The 26,792-nt window shown below is 42.3% G+C and overlaps 1 protein-coding gene across 1 annotated transcript; it reads left to right on the top strand.

Moving 5' to 3' along the window:
- The first annotated feature begins 1,137 nt into the window (after positions 1-1,137).
- GPI (glucose-6-phosphate isomerase) lies at positions 1,138-26,792 on the top strand. The gene is made up of 18 exons (XM_037409139.1): positions 1,138-1,340; positions 6,441-6,531; positions 7,368-7,436; positions 12,432-12,551; positions 13,944-14,027; positions 14,119-14,265; positions 16,011-16,082; positions 17,116-17,160; positions 17,985-18,038; positions 18,974-19,034; positions 20,718-20,761; positions 20,984-21,136; positions 21,480-21,609; positions 21,990-22,066; positions 23,319-23,447; positions 24,000-24,075; positions 24,168-24,234; positions 25,719-26,792. Exons 1-18 carry the CDS (start codon positions 1,222-1,224, stop codon positions 25,840-25,842), a joined length of 1,662 nt encoding a protein of 553 aa, XP_037265036.1. The 5' UTR covers positions 1,138-1,221; the 3' UTR covers positions 25,843-26,792.

Genomic DNA, 26,792 nt, shown 5'->3' with positions numbered 1-26,792 from the left:
GTAAGGAGGAACCTTTTTTAGATGGTCTATTATCACTATACTAGAGGTGCACATTTACTAATATAATTAAGGCTCAATTAGGAATGCTTTATGTTTCACAGCAAGGAAAAGATGCTGATTCTGCTGCTTAAGACTTGGGCTGTGATATTAGCGAATCAAGTTCTTCCTCTGTGACTCTGATTTAGGCCCGGATCCATAAAGGGGCTTAGGTGCTTAAAACATGACTTGGCTGGGGTTTATTCACCTAAGCCACTGAGTGCAGTCTCTGGAATTTGACATACTGCTTTACACGCCTGTTGTTAAGCAACATTCTGCTTTATGCGTCGAAGAACGGTGCAGCTGCTCACCCGCCTGCCCCGGCCTGCCTTCGGAGCCAGCGTGCCCCGGCCCGCGGGCGGCCCCGGCGGCGCAGGCCTCCCGCCACCGGCCCGGGCCTGAGCTCCTTATGTAACGGCCGGGGGGAGCCGGGGCTCGGGGCGCACAAGCCAGAGCAGCTGACGTGTGGCTCAGGGGCCATCTGCCGCAGCGGGCAGTGGAGGCGGCCAGCGGGAGCGGGCCAGGGGTCTGGCACAGGTGTCAGGGCGGCGCTGATGCCAGGCCGGGGTGCAGCGCCGCGTCCCCGCCCCGAGGCCTGGCACTTGCCTCACGGCGCTGCCCCGGCCCGTGGCACCCCTCCGCGGGGCTGCGCTGGGCCAGGCCGCGGGCCCGAGCCGGGGTAAACATAACCCCCGAGAAGAGACATTGTTTTTAACCTGGTCAAACTTCCTACGTAGCTACGCGAGCAGCGGCCTGGACACAACCGCGGCGGCTGCCCGCGGGCGGGGGGGCAAGCAGGGCGGCTGACGAGCCAGCTCCCGCCGCCCCGCACAGGTGCCCGCTGGCAGTGAAACCGCTCGTCCCTCAGCACGGGATCCGCAACCGGCGGCACGGCGTTCCCTCCACAGGGGCTGCCACCTGCGGACCCCAGCGGCCGGGCGGGCAGGCCCGCGGCCCCGCTACCTGCCCCCTCGCACGAGCGGGCTCACGGCGCCTCCCGCCCCGCTGGCGCGGCAACGGGGGAATCCCCCCGCCCGCGAAGCGGAGGGGGCCGGGGCGGGGCGGAGCCGGCGGCAGGAGGCCGAGCTCGCCGCTATAAAAGCGGAGGCGGCGGCAAGTGCTCTGCCCGCCGTGCTCGTCTGTCTGCGCCGGCTGTGACTGCCTCAGCCCTCCCTGGCCGCTAACATGGCGCTCTCCGGCGACCCCCATTTCAAGAAGCTGCTGGAATGGCATAAGGCGAACGCCTCCAAGCTTGTCCTGCGGCAGCTTTTCGAGGCCGACAAGGATCGCTTCCAGAAGTTCAGGTGAGGCTGGGCGGCCCCCACCCGCCCTCCCCCGCGGCTGAACGGGGCAGCGGCCGCCCCTGCCCTCCCCGGCCACCGCGGCGGCCCGCCGGGCCCTCGGACTGCCGACACACGGGCGCTTCCCGACACACGGGGCCTGGGGCCTGGCTGGCCGCTCCCTCAGGTGGGCGCCGCCGGGGAGCCGCGGCCTGGCCGCGGGCGGGAGGGATGCGCCCGCCAGGCTGAGCCCTGCGCCCTCCCCCCGCTCCCATCCCTGTGGCCCCGGGGGGGGGCGCTGGGCCCGGCGGGCGGGCGGAGACGCCGCACCGCGCACACACGCGGCTGCTCTGCTCGCCGCCGCCCCCGCCGGCGTGCGGGGGGGGGGGGCCGGGCCCGGGGAGGGCGGCTGGAGCTGCGCCGGCCGGCCGGAGGCAGCTGGCAGGCCGGGCACATGCGCCTGTGGCCCGGAGCGTCCCGCCGGGAGCGCGGAGGGTCAGGGCCGGGCCGGGGGGGCGCTCCTCGGCATCCCCCGAGGAGGGCGGCCGTGCGCGCTTGTCCTTGACTCATCCTTGCAGCAGGGTACGTGCCGGGAAGCACAGCGCCGGGCCGTGGCTCGCACAGCGGCATTGTGGGTCCTTCGCTCCTCAGCCGCTCGCACCCGCGTGCTTAGTCATGATAAGCTCCGCGATAAAATCGCGAGGAGCCATCAATCCCCCCTGCCTGCCCCTACCTGTCAGCAGCGCGGCCGTGCCTACCCTTGCCCTGCGACGGGGAAGGGGGGCGGCGGGGAGGCCCGGCCCGCCCTGGCCTCTTGCTGGCCGCCTTACAGAAAGCCCAGTGCACCACGGTTTTGCTAGAGGAGGAAGAAAGAAGTGGTGGCAGGGTGATAACGCCCAGCGGCTCGTCCTCCGTACACCGGAGGCTGTGCTGGGAAGTCGTGTGTGGTTACGCTGTTGGACTATACGATCTGAAAAGTCTTAATAGCATGTAACGCATCCCTGAATTGAGTTTTAAAGTGAGGCTGGGTCATACAGCGAGCTTGTGTTATCGAGTGTTGAGATAAGACTTGTTGCGTGTATCAGGCTTTTCGTTAGCACCCTAGGTAAAGTGACTTTATTCTTACCTTTGGAGTAGGTTAGGTGGTTCTTAAATTGTAATTAAACACCACATACAAAGTCCTGCGTACCAGTATACTGGAGTTAAAAATCTCATTTACATTGATGGAAAAGGGGTGCTAAATGTTTGGAGTATTGAATACATCTGGATCTTCTGAAGGGACTTTTTATACTGTTAAAGGGATTTATTAGTATTACGTTATATAAACGTACTAGCTCTTAGCTAATAGATCTAGTTCTGTTTGCACATTTTCCTTATCTCTGGTGTATTCCAAGAGACTGAATTTGCTAACATCCTTGGAATAAAGGAAAGCTGAAGCAAGCTAGCAAAATGAATGAGAAGGTGTAATCAACAGGTCTCTTGTAAGTTCCTTCCTGAACGGCTTAAGCAGGTACTCTTATTGGGGATAGCTCTGCATCTTAATCTCGTTGGCTGTCACTTTAATATTATCCAAGCTAATCTAACCATAAAATACACTCTCTCAATCTCAAATACTCTGTATTTAATTGCTTTTGAGAATGTGTAATATACTTAAACTTTGAGTGTTGCGCTGTCACTGTGTACAGCTCACAAAGGAGAACATATTAGACAATTGTTGTTTCAGGCCCACACACTCGTGTCTAGGATGTTTTCTCCGTGCTGAAAGTAGTCAGTGTGTCTCCCAGAATGTGTTCATCAGATTTCTTGTGAAACATTCTTTACCAAAGCTACTAGTTTCAAATAGCTGCCCAACTTAATGTCCTTTCGTGCAGTCCCCAAGGATAGGAAACAGTTGAAGTGTTTTTAGTTTACTTAATCGATCTTATGCCTCTTTTCATGATTTCAGTCCTGTGTCCTCATGAACCAACACATTCTAGATTACCAGGAGAACCTTCTCATAGCAAAATACAATTGCTGAACTAAGAGGCTGGGTTAGTTTGACAGATCTGCTTGTATCCTTCTCACTGATTGCCACTTTGAGTCAGATCAGCAGGATGATGGTGGGTAATATTTGCTGAAAGCTTAAGCAGTCTGGAGGTTTTGCCACAAGGACCTTACTGTAGTTTGAATGCACACCTCTCCTCATGTGAAATGAATCTTTGTGAATAAATTTCAGTTAGGTCTGCTAGGTATTGTAGTGGAAATCATTGACTACCTCCCTTCCTTTAGAAGGAAAAGAGAAACTTATACCCATGTAAAAGTGTTTCCTGGTACTCGTTCTGGGGAAATGTCAGACTGAAATCTGAATATTTTATGTCTCAGCAGAAGCATCTATTTAATTTTATTATAAGAACCTTACACTTGCTGATTGTGTCCTGCAGAACGCAGATAAAAGACACTTTCTTCCTTTTGTGTGTGTGTGTCGTCCCCCTCCCTCAGGATTTGTATATCCTGATTTCTTGACTGGGAGTGTAGTTAAACCTGTAAGGTATACCTTTGGCTTTCTTTGGTACCCAAGTGTAGGTACAGTGGGTCTTGACAAAGTGGGTTGTTCACTAGAAGAGCTCTTACTAGATTTGGAAGGAGTAGAACTGATAAGGTGCAGCCATCACAAAATTCAGCAGATAATGGACACTGGATGCTGATTAAAGTATTCTTGATGCAAATAACTAGTGCAAGATAAGCACTAGTATTATACTCCTAGTTGGCTTGTCCATTATGAAGGATTGGAAAGAGCCTCAAATCTAAACGGAAAACATACCACCAGGGAATCAATACATAATAATACTTTCAGGGGTTGCACACAGCTTTTCTAGGTTGTGTTTAGTTGGGAGATAAAATCATTCTGAGGTGCTACAGGTGATCTTCTGATTAAGGGCTGCATCACTTAAATGTGGATGTGGCTTACGTGACCAGGCTCTTGTTCCACCTGGGTAGTGCTACTGTTAACTACTGCATTGCAGAATGGGTGGTGTAGCAGAAAGCTGCTAACTGAGCTGCAGGGGTTTGGGCTTCTGTTTAAATAAAAGGTGGATTTCTTGGTGTAAGGGTTTAAAATGAGATGACATTGCATGCTGCGTATTATACCTTGTGTGTGTGAAGTTAAGATCTGGTAGCCATTGCTTGCTTTTTTTATTATTTATTTTTTGCTTGTCTTGGGATGCCACTTTCCTGCAGTTTGTTCACACAAGTAGTGATTTGAATCCAGCCAGAATTTCATGGGATACTCTGTCTTCTAGGTCTAGTGAGATTGATTTTTTTTTTTATTTGTAAATGTAAAATAACAATGAATTGTAGAAGTAAGGCATATGCCAAGTAAACGAAGAAAAGATTGTAAAGACTTCATGGCGTAGAACAATGGGGAAGACTGTCGTTCTATATTAAACTGTAGATGAGAATTTTAAGACTTCTACCTCTCTAAACTGAGGAGGTATTAGTATACTAATGACTTTGCTATATCATTAGTAAAATATGTTCAAATCTGTGACGTGTCTGTAAAAAAAACTGCATCAAATGTGAAAATGAAAGACTTGGTGCACTTGTTCTTACTTCTGTATTTTTTCAATAAATAGCAAATCTGGCAGGTGGAAGGTAACAGTCCTCCTTCCCTTAGCTAGCTGTATTCCAGCTGTCCTTGTGCTGGATGGTCAGGGTTTCAGGATTACTGTTTGCAGCCCAGTGAAGAGAAGGGTGATTATCAGTATTGATACTGTTTTTCCTGATTTGCCACCGCCTTGTCTGTACAAGAAACACTCTTCTGAGACTCTGCTTGAAGACTCCTTCCTTCCTTATTTAGTGTCTTGTGTTTTAAGACCAGAGAAAGGACACAGAGTCATGAATTGTTAGATTGGAAAAGGCCTTTAAGATGGAGTCGATCATTAACCTAGTACTGTCCAGTCCACCACTAATCAAGTTAATGAATCCACCCAAATGTCTAGGCCTTGCTGATTCTTGCTGTTATTCCAAGTTCAGCCCCATCCTTCTTTCACAGAATCTTGCCTGCTCTGTCATATTATATCTGTTTGGAATAGCAATTATGCCATGGTTTGTCCCTGTGAATTCTCTGGCATGTGTGGTCACTAAAATAACTGCATATTTTTGTGCTCAAATCTTGGGAAAGAAAAAGCAGGGGAGATGATGAAGCATGTGGAAACATTGAGAATTTAGATGCATGCAATTTCCTGTGGCTTGTGTCTGCGGAGCAAAACTGAGAGTAAGGTATAAAAGGCCTTCTGTGCCTTTTTAGAAGGCCTACTGAATTACTTACAGAACTTTGTGTTCTGTGTATATTTGGCTGTAAATGAGTGCAAAGAAGAAATGAGTAGAAAAGTGTGCTGTAAAGGACTAGAGGGCCTGTAGAACTTTGTGCATGGATACAAGGCTAGTAAATACAAATGGGCTCACTCTATTCTTATCAGACTGTCATTTCTGTGTTTAATCTCGGGTGTAAACAAAAAGGTGCTTCTGTTTTCAAGTGTTAGGCTATGGCTTTCAGATTCTGATTAGTTGACTGATTTGGAGACTTCCACTGGAGTCAAGTAGGACAGTGAGACTGCTATGCACAAATGGGGTTTAGTTCTGCATAGTATTTTACACAATGTTTCTGTACGTGGAGTTACATGGACTTACAGATCGGGTTTGTTCAAGTCTCCATATAAAAGAATGACTATATTTGTTGAAAGGACCTGTAGGAAGACAGTTTAACTTTTAGCAGCAAAAGAATGTAAGCTTTTTCCTATGATAAATTGGGAAAAAACAAATTATTGCTAGAGAATACTAGTGGCTCTGAAAACAGAATGTGATTGTTCCAACTATGCATTAAATAGACTTTGTTATATTTGGACTTCAACAAGCAGAGAGTGGACACGGTAACTTCGCATGTTGAAAACTGTGGTCTTCAATTAAAATAATGTGCTAGTAGGTCATTCTGTGAAACTTGGGGGGCAAATCAGTCCCTCAGGTCATCTTTACTAACTTTGTATAATTAGGAGCCCAATCGTCTTGTAATGTGTAGAGGAGTTATCACTGTCTTAAAACAGTCACTCTTCAGGAATGTGTAATTAAACCACCTGTTTGTTTTGACAGCTTGACTCTGAATACTGATCATGGGGATATCTTACTGGATTACTCAAAGAACCTTATTACAGAAGAAGTGATGAAAATGCTGATGGAACTGGTAACTCTTTAAAATGTTGAATTAATAAACCAAAATTTTTAATATTCTAGCACTGCTTATATATATAGCTCTGAATTTGAGAGGCCATCAGAGTTAAAAGGTGCAAGGCCATTTTCCAATGCACAGATCTGTCTCTTGTGCTCACTGAAAGGATTATGTGTAGCAGACCAGCTGGCGAATGGTGCTGTTTACTGAAGTCTGCAGTAAAGTAAGACAGATGAAGTTGTAACTTGAACTGTTATAACATATGAAGTTGTAAGACAAGCTCATGTCTTCTGTACCTGCAATTGAAACAATACTTCATATGTCATGCAGCCTTTGTTTTAAGATGCATTTGCAGTTGGGTGCATTTTAAGTAGTTTGTCACTAACTTTAGTTTATCCTGGTGTCCATATTTACAACTCTTCCTTAACTGTTGGTTCAGCCAAAGGCTTAGACCAGGTAAGACAGACTTCTCCGCAAAACCAGCCATAGCAACATTACTTTTGCTATGCTTTGGTTTCAAAAAATTAAAAATTCCAAGCTGGTACAAAGAATCATTAATGAGTCCTGTAGCAGTATGACAAGATGAAACTGAGTAAGATGGATTAATTGCATCTTGGTAATTCAGCATGTTACTGTGTAATCTCTTAAGGAAATAAATAGCCTGCATAAAAACACTTGTTCTTAAAATCAGAGAACTGATTTTTAAGCTAAAATCTAGTGAGTCTCTTAATGTGATTTTTATTTCACTGTCTTATGTGGTAAATGTTCACACTCTTTATTGTAGCTGGACCTTTGTAGTACATGTTGACTTCCTACTATTTTTAAGAGGTATCTATTTTTGTATTTCTCAGGCTAAGTCAAGGGGTGTGGAAAGTGCCAGAGAGCGCATGTTCAGTGGGGAGAAGATAAACTTCACCGAGGTAAGGCTATTTCTGTCCATGGTTCTGTCCCCTCAGTTGTGCCTGTGTGTTACAGATATTCATGCATCTGTGTAAGGAATCTTGAAAAAGCTTACTCTGATTGCTGGTTTAAAATGCTGGGTGGTTGTAATTTTTGCTGCACTACTTACATGAGAAGTTTTTACAGCTCGGACAAAGACAGAAGAAAATGTGTTTGAATAAAGCTATTCAATCCTCCCTTCAACACACATCTTTATTTTTTTAGGGATTTTGGTGGTACATTTTTCCTTGTTTTCTCTTGAGTTTTTTATAGAGAGTAAAACAAGTCAGATCTTGCAAAGGGCATGGAGCAGAGTATTGCATTCTAGGTATCTGTTACATGCTTTTGCCTAATGTCAGTGTTTGTAAACTTCAGTAAACTGCCTGCAAAGTTGTAGTGAGGGTTGTGTAAGACTTCCTGCTTTGGGTTATTGATACTACTTATCTTTGGGTACGTTTAACAGCAGATAGGCAGCCAATTTCCCAAGATTGTTTATACTATTTCGGTAAGAGGGTGAGTATCTTCCTTCTTGTAGATCTGAAGGTTGTAATTATCATGGAATCATTTAGGTTGGAAAAGACCTTTGAGATCAGCAAGTCCAACCATTAACCTGGGACTGCCAAGTCCGTCACTAAACAATGTTCTTAAGCACCGCATCTATGTATTTTTTTAAACGCCTCCAGGGGTGACAATTCCACCACCTCTCTGGGCGGCCTGTTCCAATGCTTGACCACCCTTTCTGTGAAAATCTTTTCCTAATGCCTAGTTTAAACCTTCCCTGGTGCAGCTTGAGTCTGTTTCCTCTTGTCCTGTTGATAGTTACCTGGGAGAAGAGACCCACCCCTAACTCGTTACAACATCCTTTCAGGCAATTGTAGAGACCAATAAGGTCCCCCCTGAGTCTCCTCTTCTCCAGGCTAAACACCCCCAGTTCCCTCAGCCACTCCTCATCAGACTTGTGCTCCAGACCCCTCACCAGCCTCGTTGCCCGTCTCTGGACACGCTCCAGCACCTCTATGTCCCTCTTGGAGTGAGGGTCCCAAAACTGAACACAGTACTCAAGGTGCAGCCTCACCAGTGCTGAGTACAGGAGGACAGTTGCTTCCCTTGTCCTGCTGGCCACATTGTTTTGGCTACAAGCCAGGCTGCTATTGGCCTTCTTGGTCACCTGGGCACACACATGCTGAGCTGGCCATCAACCAGCACCCCCAGGGTAACTTTCCCCGGCACTGAGGTCACGCTGACGGGCCTGTAGTTCCCCAGATCCTCCTTCCTGCCCTTCTTGTGAGATGGGCATCACGTGGGCTGACGTCCAGTCAGCTGGGCCCCCCCTGGGTAGCCAGGGCTGCTGATAAATGATGGAGAGAGGCTTGGCGAGCTCCTCCGCCAGCTCCCTCGGTGCCCTCGGGTGGATCCCATCTGTCCCCGTGGACTTGTGCGTGTCTAAGTGGAGCAGCAGGTCACTGGCCGTGTCCTCCTGGACTGTGGGGACTTCATTCTGCTCCCCGTCCCTATCCTCCAGCTCAGGGGGCTGGGTACCCAGGGAACAACTGATCTTACTATTCAAGAGTGAGGCCAAGAAGGCATTAAGTACCTCAGCCTTTTCCTCATCCTCTGTGGCAATGTTCCCTGCTGCATCCAATGAAGGATGCAGATTCCCCTTGGCCTTCCTTTTGTTGCTGATGTATTTGTAAAAAAAATTTGTTATCTTTTATGGCAGTGGCCAGCTTAAGTTCTAGCTGGGCTTTCACCTGTCTAATCTTCACCCTGCCCAACCTCACCACATCCCTGTAGTCCTCCAGAGCTGCCTGCTCTTTCTGCCAAAGGTCACAAAACTCTCCTTCTTCCCCCACCAAGTCCCAGCCAAAGCTCTGTTCAGCCAGGCCGACCTTCCCCACCGGCTCGACTTTGGGCACATGGGGCCGGCCGGCTCCTGCGCCTTTAAGGCTTCCCTCTGGAAGGATGTCCAGCCTGCCTGGAGCCCTTGGCCCTTCAGGGCTGCCTCCCAAGGGACTCTGTCAGCCGGGCTCCTGGACAGGCTAAAGTCTGTCCTCCGGAGGTCCAAGATAGCGGTTCTGCTGACTTCCCTTCCTTACTTCACTGAGATTTGAAAACTCTGTCATCTTATGATCACCGTGCCCAAGATGGCCTCTGGCCACCACATCACCCACAAGACCTTCCCTGTTCACAAGCAGCTGGTCCAGCAGGGCATCTCCCCTGGCTGGCTCAGTGACCAGCTGTGCCAGGCAGTTACCCCCCACACGCTCCAGGAACCTCCTGGACTGTTTCCTCTGTCCTGTATTATGTTTCCACAGGCATCTGGTAGGTTGAAGTCCCCCAGGAGAGCAAGGGCTAGTGATGTTGAGACTTCTGCCAGCTGCTTGTAGAATGTTTCATCTGTGTCATCATCCTGGCTGGGTGGTCTACAACAGACTCCCACCAGGATACCTGCCTTGCTGGCCCTCCCCCTGATGCCCATAAACACTCAGCCCCATCACCACCATCATTCAGCTCTCGACAACCAAATCACTCCCCGACATACAGGGCTACCCCACTGCCGCACCCTCCTTGCCTGCCCCTTCTGAAGGGTTTGTAGCCACCCACTGCAGCGCTCCAGTTATGCCAATTACCCCACCATATTTAAAAATGTTTTATGTTCAAATGTTAACTTTCATGGTTAAATCTTCACTAAAACATACAGGAAACGAATTGTACCTTTTTCCTGAAATTAAAAAATAGGATTAAAACTGAACTTGACAGTGAAATGTGATTTACTAGTCTGCCTTAAAGGCTGTTTAGTATGTTTGGGTTAAATTCACAGAAATCAGTATTTCCTTTGACTTCGTTATTGACTGACTTAACTGTTGCACAAGCTGTTTGCTTAAACTAACTCTAGTAGTTGGACATTGTATTGTTTGTGAATGTTATATTTGTAAAAATGCACAGGTAAAAACAGTTACAGCTTCGCTGGAGAAACAGTTCACTTTCCTTCTATATTAATGCCTTCAATTCATAGAGGTAATTTTAGTTAGTGAAAGAAGGAAGTGAGAAAAGAGGGTCTTAAGTCTTAAATCTACTTGAATGTTGTTGTGTCTGGTGTTGCCTCTCACTAGGCTCTTGTAACACAAGTTATACAGGGTTAGCCCATCTCTGACCATGTATTATGGAGTTACACTTTGTTGTCTATGTGAGAGCAAATACAGCAGCTGAAGCCTTCTCAGAAAGATGAAGTTTTCCCAGAAAGCACTTAAAACACAGTATTAAACTGTGATGTGTTTAGCTTCTGCTGCTAGCTCCCTATCTTGCTACTGTCCTCATGTGGCAACTTGGTGTAGCAGTTAGCTGCATGATGACTTTAGGAACATGTTTTTCATTATCAGCTTTTCCTTGTTTACAGTCGGAAGTTGACTTGGAATTAGATTTCTTGTGTTTAATTTTTCCTACTTGTATAGAATATCAGATCAAGTTGGTTTGGCTCTGAAGTATGAGCATGTGGACAATGTGAAATGGTCATGAGACCTTAAACAGGATGCTGTCAAACAGCATGACTAAATAAACCTAAAGCAATAAGACAGAAGGGAGCTGCTTAATGGCAAGAACTGACTTGTCGGCTACTCTTGTTCTGATTTAGAACATTTTTTAGCTATTTGTCTGTATTTGGTTCTGCAGACATTGGCTGTATGGTGTGTGCTTATGTGGAAATTCTTCATAGTGCACTCAAGTGTGTTATTGCCAGGTGTTTGTCCCATATGAGTTCAAACTTGCAGTTTGCTATGGCACAAAGACAGTGCATTACAAGGTAGTGCATATCTGACCACTCATGTGGACAGTCTTCATAGCCCACCTGATATTTAGAAGATAATTCTGTTTAACAGTAGAAATCAGGTCAAATATGACTGCTTCTCTTGATAAAGATTTAACTTCCTTCAAGCCTGGTAGTGAGCAGTATGTACCAAATAATACCATTCTGTGGCTGGGTGTTGCAAAAAAAGTAGTGTCTATTATTTAAGTGGGTACACTTGTGATAATTAGCAACTGCAAGAGCTTTTTTGTATTCCAAGTCAGTAACCACAGACTCGATGATTTTTGAATTGGCATTTGGTATTTAAATCATAACTTGGCAGTTCACATTGTCTGTGTTGTCTTTGTTCACAGTGCCTCTCTCTATAGTGAGGCACAGTGAGGTGGAGCAGACTAATTTTTTAATTTGTTCATTAGTATTGGCTTAACTCCTTCATTCTAGCTTAAAGCTGTTAAGCTCCTGAACAGGCAAATCATAGGCCAGATCTCAGTGCTTTGACTTGTGTAGAAGTGTGGAGAATCAATACATTATGTTGCATGCTAACAGCTTGGGGTTTTTTTTCTCATAACACAGCTAGCATCTACATTTCTGGCATGCAAGTATTCAGGGAACATTTAATTGTGGGCAGTGGCTAAAATAATGTGGCTATTATATTCCTTTTTTGTCAAATGTTTAGAGAAACTATGTATTTGTCTCATATTCCTATAGGCAATGGACTGCTCGGGATAATGGAGAAAATGTCAAGAGAAAATAACCTTGGCTTCTTGTTAAAATTGATTCTCAGTATTGTCTTTAATAGGAAACAACTTCATCCTTGTATACCTGAAGCATGCCAAGTTCAGAGTACTGAATATTGCTGAATTTTGAACCTCAATCTTTCCAAGGGATTTTGGGCTTTCTTATCCAAGTAAACAGAGAAACTATTTATTTACTTTGCATATTATATGCTTTTGTAAACTCTCTGCACTGATGATGTGAAATGAGAGGGTGATGTAGATAGCTGGTGATGAATGTGTGTATATAAACATACACGCAAACTAGTGTTCTACCAATTACAGTTACTCTAAAGGGTTTTTAAGTCTCGAAGGTTGTACTATCTGCTGGATGAGGCACCTGAGGCCCCTGGGTATAGTTTGGAAATGGCTTCATCAGGTTTTCTCCCTTCTTGTTTCAGAACCGAGCTGTGCTTCATATTGCTCTGAGAAATCGTTCCAATGTGCCAATACTTGTAGATGGGAAGGATGTTGTTCCAGAAGTAAACAAAGTGTTGGACAAAATGAAACACTTCTGCCAGGTATAAACTACCACCATAGCTTATTTTTCATATGTTTGTTCTATACCCAGCCAGGTTCTTACATGTGTATTGTGAAACATTGATTGTAGGCTGGTTCACATGAATTACTGTGCCCTTGTTTGAGGTTTATAATAATTCTGGCTCAAGCAGGGAGTTGGAGCTGTTTCTAGTATGATCACTTCTTTCTGTTACCAGTTGGGTTTTTCTTTAATGGGTTCTCTAGGTCTTGCTCTTTTAGTAGTAATCTTGCATTTACTTCAGAAGTCTCGCAAATCACTTAAGTACCATTCAAATACTGCCTTATTTCTTGCTACTTTTTCAACTACTTAACTGTATCAGGTAGAAACTGCCTCTTAAAATTTGTGTAAAACGAGGAGAGAGGTAGAAGCTCCCAGCTCACTTGCAATTTGATTATGCTTTACCTAAACGAGAAGTTCTTTAAGACTATTTTAGGTCAGATACCTTTATGATTTGGCTTGCAACTTCGACAGCATAAGAGTTTTCTGTTCCCTGGTTAAGTATAGCAGTGAACTGTTATCTTCAAATATTATTAATTGCTTTTTTATTCTGTGTATCTTGAAAATGTCGGCGTCTGTGAGATCAGTTGAGGAAATGCTCTGATGAACTTGATAGAGCACTAACGAAGTCAAATTTATGTGTGATAAAACTAATGAGTAAAAACTCACTGAATAGTTCTGGTGCATTTTAAATATGACTATGAGGAACTGGACCTACTTGGCTGCTATTGTGAGTCTCATCCAGGTGGTAGTGGCCGGTATTGCTGCCACCTCATACTTTTTAACTCATACAAAATGAGCCCGGGTTATGTCTGGTTCCTAATGGATAAATGCCAACAAAACCACAATAACTGACACTAACTGGTCCAAACTTGGTTGTTTCTTCAGATAATGTAAGAATTGAATGACCACAGAAACGCAACAGTCTTTTTCCCACTGTAGAGTTTTTAGCTGATTAAAAAAAGTGGTAATGCAAAACCAGACTTTCACTGGTGCCTCCTTCTTTGTTGCTAGATGGTTTCAATCATCAGAGCATGTTTTTAATGCCCAAGATTTTTTCCTTTTTTAGCTTAATTTCTCTTGCCTTTGCCAATACTGCTGTAAATGCTGTCCACGTGGAAGGAGAGCTTGATCTTGCAGTGTGTTTTAAATATGTGCGTTAGATTTCTAATACTTAGTGAAGCGTCATCTTTGACATAACCAAAGGTATAGCTAAGAAGTTAGCTCTGAGTGCAGTCTTTAAAGTCTAGAAGCTTGAAAGTTGTCTTTAGATGCTTTCTACATCAGTGCCTGAAAACACAAACTATTTCTACTGTTAGAATCGCTAACTTTAGTGTAAGTATAAAATAGTCATTGCAATTTTCTTTTGCCACAGAGAGTCCGCAGTGGTGAATGGAAAGGGTACACTGGAAAGGCGATCACTGATGTGGTCAATATTGGGATTGGTGGCTCTGACTTGGTAAGCTCCTGACTTCTATACATGTTCCACATCTCTTTGTGTGTGTATGTGCTTGCAGTGAAGATAAAATCTTATTGTTGCTTCTATCCAGGGCCCTCTGATGGTAACTGAAGCCCTGAAACCATATTCAAAGGGAGGCCCTCGTGTTTGGTTTGTATCCAACATTGATGGTACTCATATAGCCAAAACCCTGGCTGAGCTTAAACCAGACACTACGCTGTTCATCATTGCATCAAAGGTTTGTCTAATACAAGCACTGGGGTGTGATTTTTTTCTCTGACTGTAAAAGATACCAAGTAGAGATCTGTCCACATGAAGGTCTAGATGAGGGACTTCTAGTGTGGACTACTCTAAACAGGCCTGCTGTGATTCACCCTAAACTTGCAGTAGAAGCTTGTGTTGCCACTGAAATACTTAAGGATCCAGAAGTCAAGTGCTGAAAATGGCTTAACCTAAACAAGTGAGGCACATGAGCAATTTCACGTTGCCTAGCATGTATTTCTCAGTCAGTAAAAGTTTAAGCTTTATTCACAAGTTGATTTTACTGTACTTCTCTGTGGGTGCAATGTAGGATCTGATGTAGTTACTTATTTGAAATTCAAGATCTTGTCTCATTTCTTTAAGGTTACTTTTGGTCCTTTATCTTAAGTACGTTGTTGTATTTTTTGCATTAATGAATTGCATGTAGTGGGAACCTTCATTCTGTTTTTGGGTAGTAACAAAATACCTTCACCTAAATAACTCAAATGCTGAGTTCCTTGGGCATAAAGGATATACTAATATATAAGTATGTACTTAAGCTGCTTTACTTAGGAAAAGGTAGTTAGTCTGCTGCTAGTTAGTAAGATGACACTTATTTCTGAATATGGACTTAATAGCTGCCTTTCAAGGTCTTGCCTTGGTAATAACTTACTCTGTAAACGTAACTGTTAGCTGCCATCTTCCTTTGAGGAATGCTTCTGTCATGGCAGAAACAACTGGTAAAGACAAACTTCATAGTTATGTAACTTGGGTTGCTTTCATTTGTAAAGCACAGTGGAACCTTTTTGCTGTTGAAGACTATCTGCAACAAATGAACATGTGTGTAATGCTGGCCATGCTCGACAGTGACGCTCATTATCTCATCTTGGCAATACTGCAGCCGAGCAACAACTTATGGAGTAATAAGGAAACTTCACAAGTAATACTAATGGTCACTTAGAATAATTGAGTTCAGGGATCACGGTTCAAAGGCTTAGAAGACTGCCAAATTGAAAGAGTAACACTTCAATTTCTGTTTGCCAGATAGTAGTTAGATAATTGGATATATTTGGAAGAGGATGAATGGCATTCTTTTGTTTTCCATAACAGGCTTGTGTTTCATAATGAAATATTTCTGGAGGTGGATGAGAGTAGGTTGAATCTAATGTTCACCCTTAAAGCTAAATTTTGATGGTTGAATAAATCAGAATGGTTGTAGATCTTTGCAAAACTGCATGACTGAACTTCTGTGCACACTTCATGAAGCAGGAAAATGTTCTGCTCTAATCAGCAGAACAAAATTATGGCAAGAGTCTTAGAAATGAGTGTTCCTACATGAAAACGTAGGAATGGAAGAACATGAGGACAATCAGCTAGGTTATGTTGTTTTGATGCCCAATTAGTTTGTTTTTAGTTGAATGGTAAAACTTCATGTTTAGTGGAAGAGTAAAGTGGAAAATTTTGGTCTCAAGGTTTTGCATAACAGTTTGGGGGAGGGAAGGTAGGAAATGGGGAATAATTATTCCAATTCCAGATAATGTGCTTGTTCAGGTAAATCTAGAAACACTAGTCTTTAGTGGATTGATAAACCTGCTTTTTAGCTGAAATCTAGCAGCAGTTGTCTATTATGAACATCTAGACTCACTCTGCTCTGATTACCTGGAACAAATGATGTTTTAGCAGCCTGAACTTGTGTCAGTTCTAAGTAGTGTTTCACATACTTCCTTGTTTTCTGATGTGCAGACTTTCACCACCCAAGAAACTATCACGAATGCAGAAACAGCCAAAGAGTGGTTCTTACATGCCGCTAATGATGTAAGTCTAACATGTTTAGGTTACATAACAGAATGCAACAGCTTTTCATTGTGCAGCTTCTCCCTGGTTGTTCTGTGCACTTTGGATCAGAGTAAATAGCTGCCCAAATTCAAGCTGTATAGCTCGGTGAATGCTGTATATATATCTCATTTCATGGATAGTGACAGGCTGTTACATCTGATCAAAGTGACAAAACCACTAGTTTTTCATTATAAATGATTGTCACACGTTGTTCCCTGAAATACTACCTGTTAAGTAATAAAGCGTAGCATTTGCCTTAGAACTGGGTAATTAGTGGAACCACTGATACAGAAATCCAGGAACATGTTATATGTGGCATTACCTTCCAATTCTTGGCAAATACATTAAAAATGAAGCTATGATTGAATAACTAACATTGCTATGTCAGAGAGCAGTGAGTGCTATGAATAGAAACCTTGTATTTGTCTCATTCTATCTCTAACCTTTAAAAGAAAAAAGCAGATACTGCCTACTCAGGTAATTAAGATGGTCTTGAACCTGTTCCAGTCAGAGTAGCTGTACTTAGTTGGGAAGCTGGGCTTTGAAATACCCTGTTAACCCTACTGGTGCAGACAACTCAACTTTGTTCACCAGAACACTTACTGAAAGACCAAACTCTATATTTAGAGCTGGAGATTTATCAGTAAATCCAATTGTCTTTATCTTCTAACTAGCTGGAAGGGTAGCATATGTACAACAAACTCTACCTACTCCAAACTGGTGGTAGCAATGTTCCAAACTGATAACATATTCTTATGGAAGTTGTGTGTCACTCTAAGTAGTGACTGCTTCCAGTGGGCTTCATGTATTCTGATAATATTCTCAGAATGTTATCTTCAGACAGGCATGCTGCCAAATCCCACGCTGAATGTGAATAAGGTGACTTCAAGTTGATAATGTGAAAATAACTGATAGTCAACAGTGTTTAAATGTGAATGGTAGCAGATCATCTTTATGACAAGAAATAAAAATAATTAGCATTCTAGATCTAACAGTGTTTTTTTTTATTAAGCCTTCAGCTGTGGCCAAGCATTTTGTTGCCTTGTCTACCAATGGTGTAAGTATAACAAATCTATTTTATCTTTTCTGTGTATCTTTAAGGTGTTCATTTTACAATCCAGTAAGGAAGCCTATCTTTTAAGACAGTTACTTGAATACCAATAGTTAGTCTTCATCTTGAAAGGAAGCATTTTTTTTCTACTGAAAATAACTAACACTTTTAGAGTAATGAACAGTATCAGGATTTGATGACCTTCATTATAGTTTTTTGCTTTTTCTGCTAGAGTTTGAAACCTGCTATCAGGTCTCATACTTGAAATGACTGTCCTGTTGTTAGTGAGTGTTACCTGTAATTAATTGAACTGTGTGTGAATGCAGTTATGTAAATAAATAGTATTTTCCTAGACCTCTGAAGTAAGTGCTGAAGTGATGCAAGTAGTTTGTGTGAATAATCTGTAGCATATGAGTATAATGTTCCCTGATGTGGTGGTTCATGCAAAGTATGAAGTAGAAAGATCAATAGCAACTAGAAAAAGACTGCAGTGGCTGAGAGGCTGTTGGGTACTGTGATGTGACGTTCCTTTCTTACGTTATGGTTCTGCTAAATGTAGATGGAATGTCAGTCCAACTCCTAACTATATTACCACTTTGATCAGAAAATGTATGACATTGATTTTTATCTGAGACTGCTGAGTAGTGATAGGTGGAAATTAATGTTATCTTCTTCTGGTGAATGCTGTATATTTTTTAAATAGAGGATGTAGTTGAGGAATTGTGCATTTTATAGGTATCCAACTTGTGTGTTCGATTTTCTAGACCTAAAGCTTTTTAAGAATGTTAGTTTTACTTATGATGTTCTTACATGCTTTTTTATTATTCTAGCCTAAAGTTAAAGACTTTGGAATTGACCCAGAGAACATGTTTGAGTTTTGGGATGTAAGTAAATGTTTAATGTTGTGTGGTAGATGTTAACTGTTAGGATAATCTAACTTGCTTCAGAAAATGCTAACTAGATCTCGGGAAACTGCCAAAACACCTAAATTATACTAGTTGTGTTCTATGTACTGAAACATCTGGAAACTTGTAGTTCCAGGCAAATTCAGAACATGTCAGATAAGCAAAACTGTCATGTCTCGTGACCATTCCATTAAAATGGTGCAGTCAAAGGTCTGAAGAGGAGCCTTCTATATTCCTGGCTGTCTAATCAGCTGTTGGGTAACAGGAGATACAAGTCTTAGCTTATTCCTCGTGTAAGTAGTTATTATAAGCTGTGACATTTGACGGTTGGGGTCCACTGTATATAATTTAGGCCTGTAAAGGTCAAACATCAGAACCAGGAGCCTAACTTGGTATTTTTGTAGCAGATATGTATTTTAAGTATACTGCCCTTATACTTAACTAGAAACAGCTTGGTTTGCCTCATTGACTATGTGCCTGACAAACTAGTTTATAAAGCTGCTGTTTAGAAATTATCTAGAGCATTACTTTTCCCTAGGTAGTTCCATAATCTCATTGCAGCAGGCTTTATCTATAGAGGAGTGATACTAGGCAAGCAGTTAATACAAGCTGCAAACTTAGTGTTTGGAAGGGAACTGGAATCATCAAAGAATCTGCTTCAACAGATGTTACAAATTTTTGGACGAGCAGGGTAAATTTCAAGTCTCAAATAATTGCATACTTAAGGGTTTGTTAGGGGGCTACTGTAAGGTGCAGGTTCGCTTGACCATGCCATGTAATGTGTTGTGAATTATCTCCAGAAACAGTATCTATTTTGCTGAAAATAGTCTAAACATATGCTGCTATTTCCTAGTAGTTTGAGTTTAAAAACCCTGTGGTTACTTCTAATGTATAAATTAATCTTTTGCTTTCAGTGGGTTGGTGGCCGCTACTCTCTGTGGTCTGCCATAGGTCTCTCCATTGCCCTGCATATTGGTAAGTGTTCCTGTGATGTAACAATGCCAAGAACTAGTCTGTTTGCTTCAGGAATATTAACTGTGGAATGCGTTAACAATAATGAGTTATGGATCAGATTTGGGGCAGATACTCTTTTACCCACCTACTCTGAGTGATTGGATGTTTGTGCTAAAAAACAATCTATAATGCATCAGAAATGTTGAGAGTTTTCAGTACTGTAAATGGAGTTTTGGAAATTACCCGTACTTAGGTACGAATAGTAAGACTGCATCTCTTAGTCTCTCTCGCTTGCATAGCCGAAAGTGCCTGATCACTTAGAGCCACGTCAGTGAAAATCAGACCTTGCAACTGATGTTCCTAAGCTACTTAAAAGTAGTGTATTTAGTTTCTGCAGGTATATACACACTAACCATTAAAAATCCTATGTCTCCAGTTCTGCATTTGAGCTCAGTTTAGCGTTGTTAACAGTCTCCTGTCATTACTTCCTTTTGTCCCCAGTACCTGTGCTTCTAGGCTAGAGGGCCTGATGATACAGGAATGCTGCTTCTATCTTCAGTTGATTGTGGCACAAATATAGACCCTCAGAATTGATCCCCATCTACCTTTTATACCGTTATGGTAGCATTGGCATTTCTGATGCAGGTGGAGAGTACACAGTTGATGTGAAAGAGCTCTAAGAACTGCTGTTTCTTGTTGAGCAGGCTGTTCAGGAGTCTTGCTTCCCTCATCACTACTTTCAGATATTTCAAGTCTGAAACCGTAATGTCATTTTAATAAATTAAAGCTAGAATTCTCTTAGACTGAGGTTAGAGGAAACATTGGTTTTGATGGTTTTAGAATTATATGAGTAGGAGTTTTCATATGTAGAAAAACCAGTGCGTGCGAACAGTAAAATAAACTTCAGGCACTTAGTGTTTTGTCTGCAATAAACTGTTCATCTCTGCTGTCAGACAGATTTGGTGCTGACTGCTGACATGCCATATCTGCACTTCTTGCTTTTACATCCGTCATCTCCCAAAGTTGGCTTCTGACCATAGGTAGAGCTGCTGCTTTGTCAAACACTTCACCTCCATTTTTTCCATATAAGAATCGGGATTTCTGGTTTTGCAGGAAAGGATGGAGTTAGATAAAATACTCATTAGTGAAAACAAATGATGATTTAAATACCTTAATTATAGAGCAGAGAAAAATGGGGTGAACTAAGAGAACAAGGAAGGTAGGGGGGAACCTTCTTCTTTGAGAAGACCTTATTACAGTTGTTTTGCCAGACCAGCATAAAAATCCTTACTGTACTACCCTTGCCCTGTTATTCTGGGGGATGTCTCTCCTACTGTGGCTGTGAAGTCACTAAGTGTTCAAACTTGCTGAAAACTATGTAGCCTTTAATAGAGAGCCTGGTTTTAATGCCTCTTCGCCTTCTAGTTGCTCATTTTGCCTGCATGGGGATTTTAGGCAAAGGTTTTTGAAGTATGTTTCATTAAGTTGAACTTGCTCTGAAGTCCAGGCTTTAATCGTAACTAAATACATCTGGCTTATGGCATGCAAATTTCAGGAGAAGTCAAAGTGCAGCTTTAAACTTGATTAGTAGTTGGGAGCCTTGCTGCATACCAGAAATCCCAACTGTTTTAAGATTGCCTCTGCAAGAAAAATCAAATTTGAGTTGTGATAGTAAATACGAACTGACTTTTTTTCCATTGTTAGGTTTTGACAACTTTGAGAGCCTGCTTGCAGGAGCCCACTGGATGGTGAGTGTGGGATCCCTATTTCAGATTTGTTCCTCTTAAATGTTTTAGTATGATAACTGGCGGCAGGTTTCTGAAGTTTAGCTCCCCGTGCCCTCTCAGTGCTTCCAAAATGACTGTGCTTGGGAAGGTCTCCCTGGATCAAAACAACAATAAAAACAGTTTTAGTGTTGGGAGGGGTGACAATTGCTTCATCAAAAGTGTAACAACATATGTGTCACATAGGATAAACACTTCCACACTGCCCCACTGGAGAAGAACGTGCCTGTTCTGTTGGCCATGCTGGGCATCTGGTATATAAACTGCTATGGATGTGAAACCCATGCCCTTCTGCCCTATGACCAATACATGCACCGCTTCGCTGCTTACTTCCAGCAGGTAAGACTCGGAGTAAAGGTTTCATGAAGGAATTATGTAGATATGCTTCTGTCCTAGTTCTAGAAACTGAATGTATGTTTCTAGGTTAAAATTGCAATCACTTAAGTTCATGTTATCGAGGACTTAGAGACTGGTGCCAAGATTGATACGAACTTATCTGCTCAGATAATTTTGCAACATTTTGACCTCAAACATATGTTATCTTGATGTCTGTAAATGAAGCAGCTGTATGTCTTAAGAAATTATGAAATTGCTATAACTCATTGTAGTTGAAGTCTGTATGGAAACTTGTACTAATACTGTGTGGTTCTGCAAGAAAGCTAATATTGCCCTTCCCTTTTAGGGTGATATGGAATCTAATGGCAAATACATTACCAAGAAAGGTTCTCGTGTGGACTACAGTACTGGCCCTATTGTGTGGGGAGAGCCTGGCACCAATGGGCAGCATGCTTTTTACCAGCTTATTCATCAAGGTAGACTGAAACTATTCAATACCTTGTTTTGGAGTTGAATTTTGAATGGCTGTAAAGCTGCAAGAGTCTGCAGAATTGATACTGGTTTAGAGGTTGGGCTCTTACCTAACACAGCATCACATTGCTATGGTGCTCTTAATTAGTGACTTTGGAAGACAACAAGAAGCAGGTTTTAACTGAACAACAGGGAAGGTCAGCTAAAGCTGAAACTACTGAGCTGTATTGTCATTTTACCGTGCTGTTTATAAAAAAAAAAAAAAGCTTTTTAAAAATATTTTTGAAGTGGCTGTGTCTTCCAGTAATTATGAAAATGGGGTGAGAATTGAAGTTTTTTCTAAGACTTTCCTGTTGCAGGGTTATTAACGTGGCTTTTCTTACAGGAACTCGCATGATTCCCTGTGACTTCCTGATCCCAGTCCAGACCCAGCATCCAGTCAGAAATGGCTTGCATCACAAGGTAATAAATTGTCAGTGCACCCATATTTTCTTGTGGCTGAAGGCATTGAAGCTTCTTCAGTATTGCAGCATGTGAGGTTTTTTGTATGTCCCTTTGAAACTGTATACATGGGCTGTCAACATTCACAATAGATTTGAGAATATCTAAGTTACAATTACATGTTACGTTTAATATATGTGATACAGTGGTATTTTTGTTCATGAAGAAATTGCACAGTTCGTGAGGCAGGTCAGTGGTGTGGCCTGTTCGCTTACTGAGGTTGCAAAGTGTTGAACAATCAAGTATTTGGTGAGAAAATTCCTTGTAGAAATTGTTAGGAGTGTAGTTCTTGCAGAGTAGGAAGGAACAAATTCTCAGAGTTGATGAAAACTTCCTCAGAGATGCTGTTGTGAGTCTTAAGCTCTAGGACAAGAGAGTACGTATACTAGCGTGGCTAGCGTGATAGCCTTCTACTCATAGATATTTTTTTATTTGTCCAGTTTTTCTAGTTTAATTGGATTATCCAACTAAGGATTTTCAGTGAACTGTCTAACCATTTTTTAAGTTCCATAGGTGGAAACATGTCCAGGTCTACTGTTACTGCATACTTAAAAACAAAAAAAATAAACCCACAAAAAAAACTCGAAGAGACCCCCAAAACATGTTTCCTCACTAAATTACAATCTTGTCATTATTTCAGATTACAAGTGCTATTTGAATTGTGTAATAATAACTTTTTGTCAAGTAACGCTAAGTACAGGTGAAAGTTTAGAACATGACTTTGCAAAAGAAGGGAAGAAAAGGTTTCATTCTACTGTAGATATAGTAAGAGATGACTTCAGTGTAATGGGTATGAATTTGCAAGTAAGAGTAAGTATGTCTTAGTTTGTTACATTGATTAACGCTGCGCCTGGCTTTCCATGCATAAAGAAGTTTAGACTGTACTGGATAAAAGGGTGTGTGAAATCCTGGCTTCTTTGTTCTTGTTGGGAGGCTTGCTGTCAAGTTTCAGCAGGGCAGGATTCTGCAAAAACAGTCCTGGTTGTCTTGGGATACCAGCACTGTTAAAACAGTAATCAAGTCTCCTGGCACTCTCAGGTAAAAAGCGATAGCAGGCATTATGCAGCTGAAACTACTGCACATATTACTGCCGTAGTGTTTAAAAACGAATGTAGTAACTTTAGCCTAGGTCTCAGTCTCCGTTCAAGCACTGGGTATTGCTGTTCCAGCTGGAAGCAGTACTTGATTTGATACATACATTTCTACTTGCCAGATCCTTTTGGCCAACTTCCTTGCTCAGACTGAGGCCTTGATGAAAGGAAAGACCGCTGATGAAGCTCGTAAGGAACTTCAAGCGGCAGGACTGAGTGGAGATGCCCTGGAGAAGCTCCTTCCCCATAAGGTAACCGGGCTCTGGCACTCGACAGCGTTCCCCGGTTTAGTTGGACGCTGTGGTGGGGAGGGAGGCGTCGTGTTGCTGCGCTGCTGGACGGAGTTTGCTCATGGGGCAGTGCCCTCCGGTGGCTGTGAAGAGCTACTGTCGCGATAGCTGCGAAGATTAAGATACAGGTTCTGCTTTGTCCAGTCTCATGGTGCTGTCTGTGAATGGCACTCTTGCTAAAAGGCTGCTGAGCTGGAAGCCTTTTTGAGGCATTTCAGACAAGATGAGCTACCTCATCACTGCCCTTGGGATACTGACTTGTTGGTTACTTTCTCTAGCCCATAGTAGCCAGTAATGGTGCTTGGAGATAACATTTTGCCATTGTATTCATAATAAACCATGAAAATGGATACAATTTTCTGGTTGAAGCTGTTAGCCTTTAAAGCTTTCAGCATTTTGTATTTGTTGCTAGTAGATGCAGTTTGTATGTTCCTTGCAGCCCATACTGGACTGTAAGTTTCTCATGTAAGTTTTACAACATATTAGATAACAATGTAACTCTTGTTTTGAAAGGTCTTTGAGGGAAATCGACCAACCAGTTCCATTGTGTTTACAAAACTCAACCCCTTTACTCTGGGAGCCATCATTGGTAAGTAAATGGATCTCTCATCTGTGAATGAGACTTTCTTTTATTTATACTTTCTGATAAAAGTTCTGATAAATCTTCTCTTCGGATTACAGCCATGTATGAGCACAAGATATTTGTTCAAGGAATTGTTTGGGACATTAACAGTTATGACCAGTGGGGGTAAGTAGTCTTGATAAATTTCTTGCATACTTGCTGACTGTGGTATTGCTTAATCTGTCATGACTTAGAGAGAAAAAAATAAGTGTTAAACTTAGAGCAAATTATTATAGGATAGTTTTAAATGAAAACAGATTTTGTGGGGGTGAGTCACCATGTATCCTTGTTCAGCCACGCATAATGACTTTGTAGATAGAACTTCAGCTAAGGCCCTTTGTTTAATTTGACTAAAAAAAATACTATGAATGCAGAAAAGAGGCAGTAATGCTGAAAAAAATAGTCAAGCAGGCTGAACACGTTCTAAGAATTGAAAGGGAAATAATTTCCCTATAGAAGGGAAAATTTTCTCTCTAGAAATGTTTACTAGGCAGTTTTGTATGGCATCTGTGAAGCAAAGACTGACCACTAATTTCCCTGTACAAGAACATTCTTGGCAGATGTGTTTATATATAGGAGCCGTAGGTCTGATGCAGGCTGCACCTGTGACCAAGGTTCATGGTAGAGCTCCATGTGGAGAACAGCAGCTTTTATGAGTTTTTCACTTTATCACTTTTAAAAATGGAAGACTTAATAAGGAGCTAATCAGGTTCTTTTTCATCTGTAATAACTAAACTGTACAAACATGCTGTATGAGGGCTTATCCAGGACAAAATGGGACATGAGGTAAGATTTTTCAGGTGAAACCCTGCCTGAGCTGTGAGGGGTTATTTTGAAGAGCAAGTTTGCTTTACAGGCCTAGAACAGCAGTTTACACAAGCTCTTTTAAAGGCTGAAGGATAATTCTTTGTGAAGATTTTTCTTGGAGCTATGCTACCATAGAAAGTGCTTTAACGAAAATACTGCGGTAAGAAATTGAAAATGGAAGCTGGCTGATAAAAGCTGATGCATCTTACCAATTTTGAAGTCAGGGGTGGGGTAGAAATAAGTACAGCTTTTACTGCAACACATTAGAATCTAGAATGGCATCCAAAACTAGGGAATGTGGGGATGCTGTAGAAACAGCCTAGTTTCTTGTAGCTGTTGAATTATCCTAGGTTCTTGCCCTGTGTGCTGTAACTCCTGCATATAGTGTGTTGTAGTGTTGGGGAAGGCTACCAGGCCTGCAGCTCGGCTGTTGTTTACTGTTTTGGTGCTACAAATCAGTGTTCTGAGTGGATGTAGTGTTCAACAGTGAACAGTAGCAAGCTGAATGCATTCTGCATAACACAAATGACTACAGAAAGGGAAAAGACTCTGCTTAACTTTTAAAACAAAACTTTCTCTCTTTAGATGTCCTGTAATTTAAGAGCTGTTTGTTTGGCTAAGCAGCTGTGAGAACTCCAGCTGAATAATAACTGACTTTGTCAGTGATTTCTGAAGGGAAAAGCATTCATCATAGTGTTTGCTGCCAAGTTAACTGGCACCTATTTTTAATGTCAACAGCTTATAGTAAATACTGTAAGTTATTAGCACTAATGTTTTTCTTTCTTCTGATCTTTTAAATACAGAGTTGAGCTTGGAAAGCAGCTTGCCAAGAAAATTGAGCCTGAACTGGAGTCAGATGCTCCAGTGACATCTCATGATAGCTCAACAAATGGGCTCATCAATTTCATCAAAAAACACAGAGCCTGAAATAAAAGATTTGGAGGACATCGACAATCCTGATGACAGAACACCCAGACCTCTTGTAGTTGTGCTTTTTTAGCCACTTCTAACAAAAATAGCACTTTACAGATGTAGCTTCTTCACTTGTTGCAGTTAACCTTGTTGCGTCAAGTGTTACAAACGAAAACTAGGTTTGTGAAACCCAGAGGCCGTATAGTTGCTTTCTATTTTTGTGGCTGTTGATCTGTGAAGTGCAGCTGGTATGTTCCTCAGTTCTTATCCCTCAACTTCCTTAAAAGTGATCACGTATTGATACTAGAAAATAAAAGGTATGATGGATGAGTAATACTTCTTCACTTTGTATCTCTTAAAATGCAGACCTAGTAACACTTGCCTCACTGACTATATGAGGTTCTTTGAAGCCAAGAACTAACATGTTGTTTTGGACTGGTTCTGCTGTAAGCTGGAAACTAGAATGTGTTCAAAGAATCAAATCTTTAGCTGTAGATTGTTCAGGTTGAATAATTTGATGCGTTTGAGCAAGATACAGGTTTTTTTCAAATGCTACTGTGAAAAGGAAAACTTACTAGTGTTTGGTAAAATATCTCCTGATGACTCTGTAAGCTGTGGAAACCCTATGTGGACAGCTATCAAAAAAAGGAAGAAAGCTCCTGGAGTCGATAGTAGTATCTTAATGTTCCGAACAGTTTTCAAGCATTTGTAAAGCAAAAGCTTGGGATTGCTTGCAGAAGAAATGTATTTTTGGTGTCTTCCAGAGGTGCTTTCTCTCACGTTTAAGTCGGCATCAATGTTCCAACAACAAAAAACAACCCAGCAAACTATTTGTGAACAAGTTGCTTATATCCTTTTCTCACTCTCTGCCACTGTTAACCCCTCTTTGCTAGCAGACTGGCATGCTATGGCGTTTGTTCTGTAACACCTTTAATAAAGGTAAGACACAAGCATTGAAAGGAGAA

This window comes from Falco rusticolus, chromosome 15 (genome assembly GCF_015220075.1).
Source record: "Falco rusticolus isolate bFalRus1 chromosome 15, bFalRus1.pri, whole genome shotgun sequence".
NCBI classification, from domain to species: Eukaryota; Metazoa; Chordata; class Aves; order Falconiformes; family Falconidae; genus Falco; species Falco rusticolus.
This window is presented reverse-complemented; position numbering and strand designations above follow the sequence as displayed.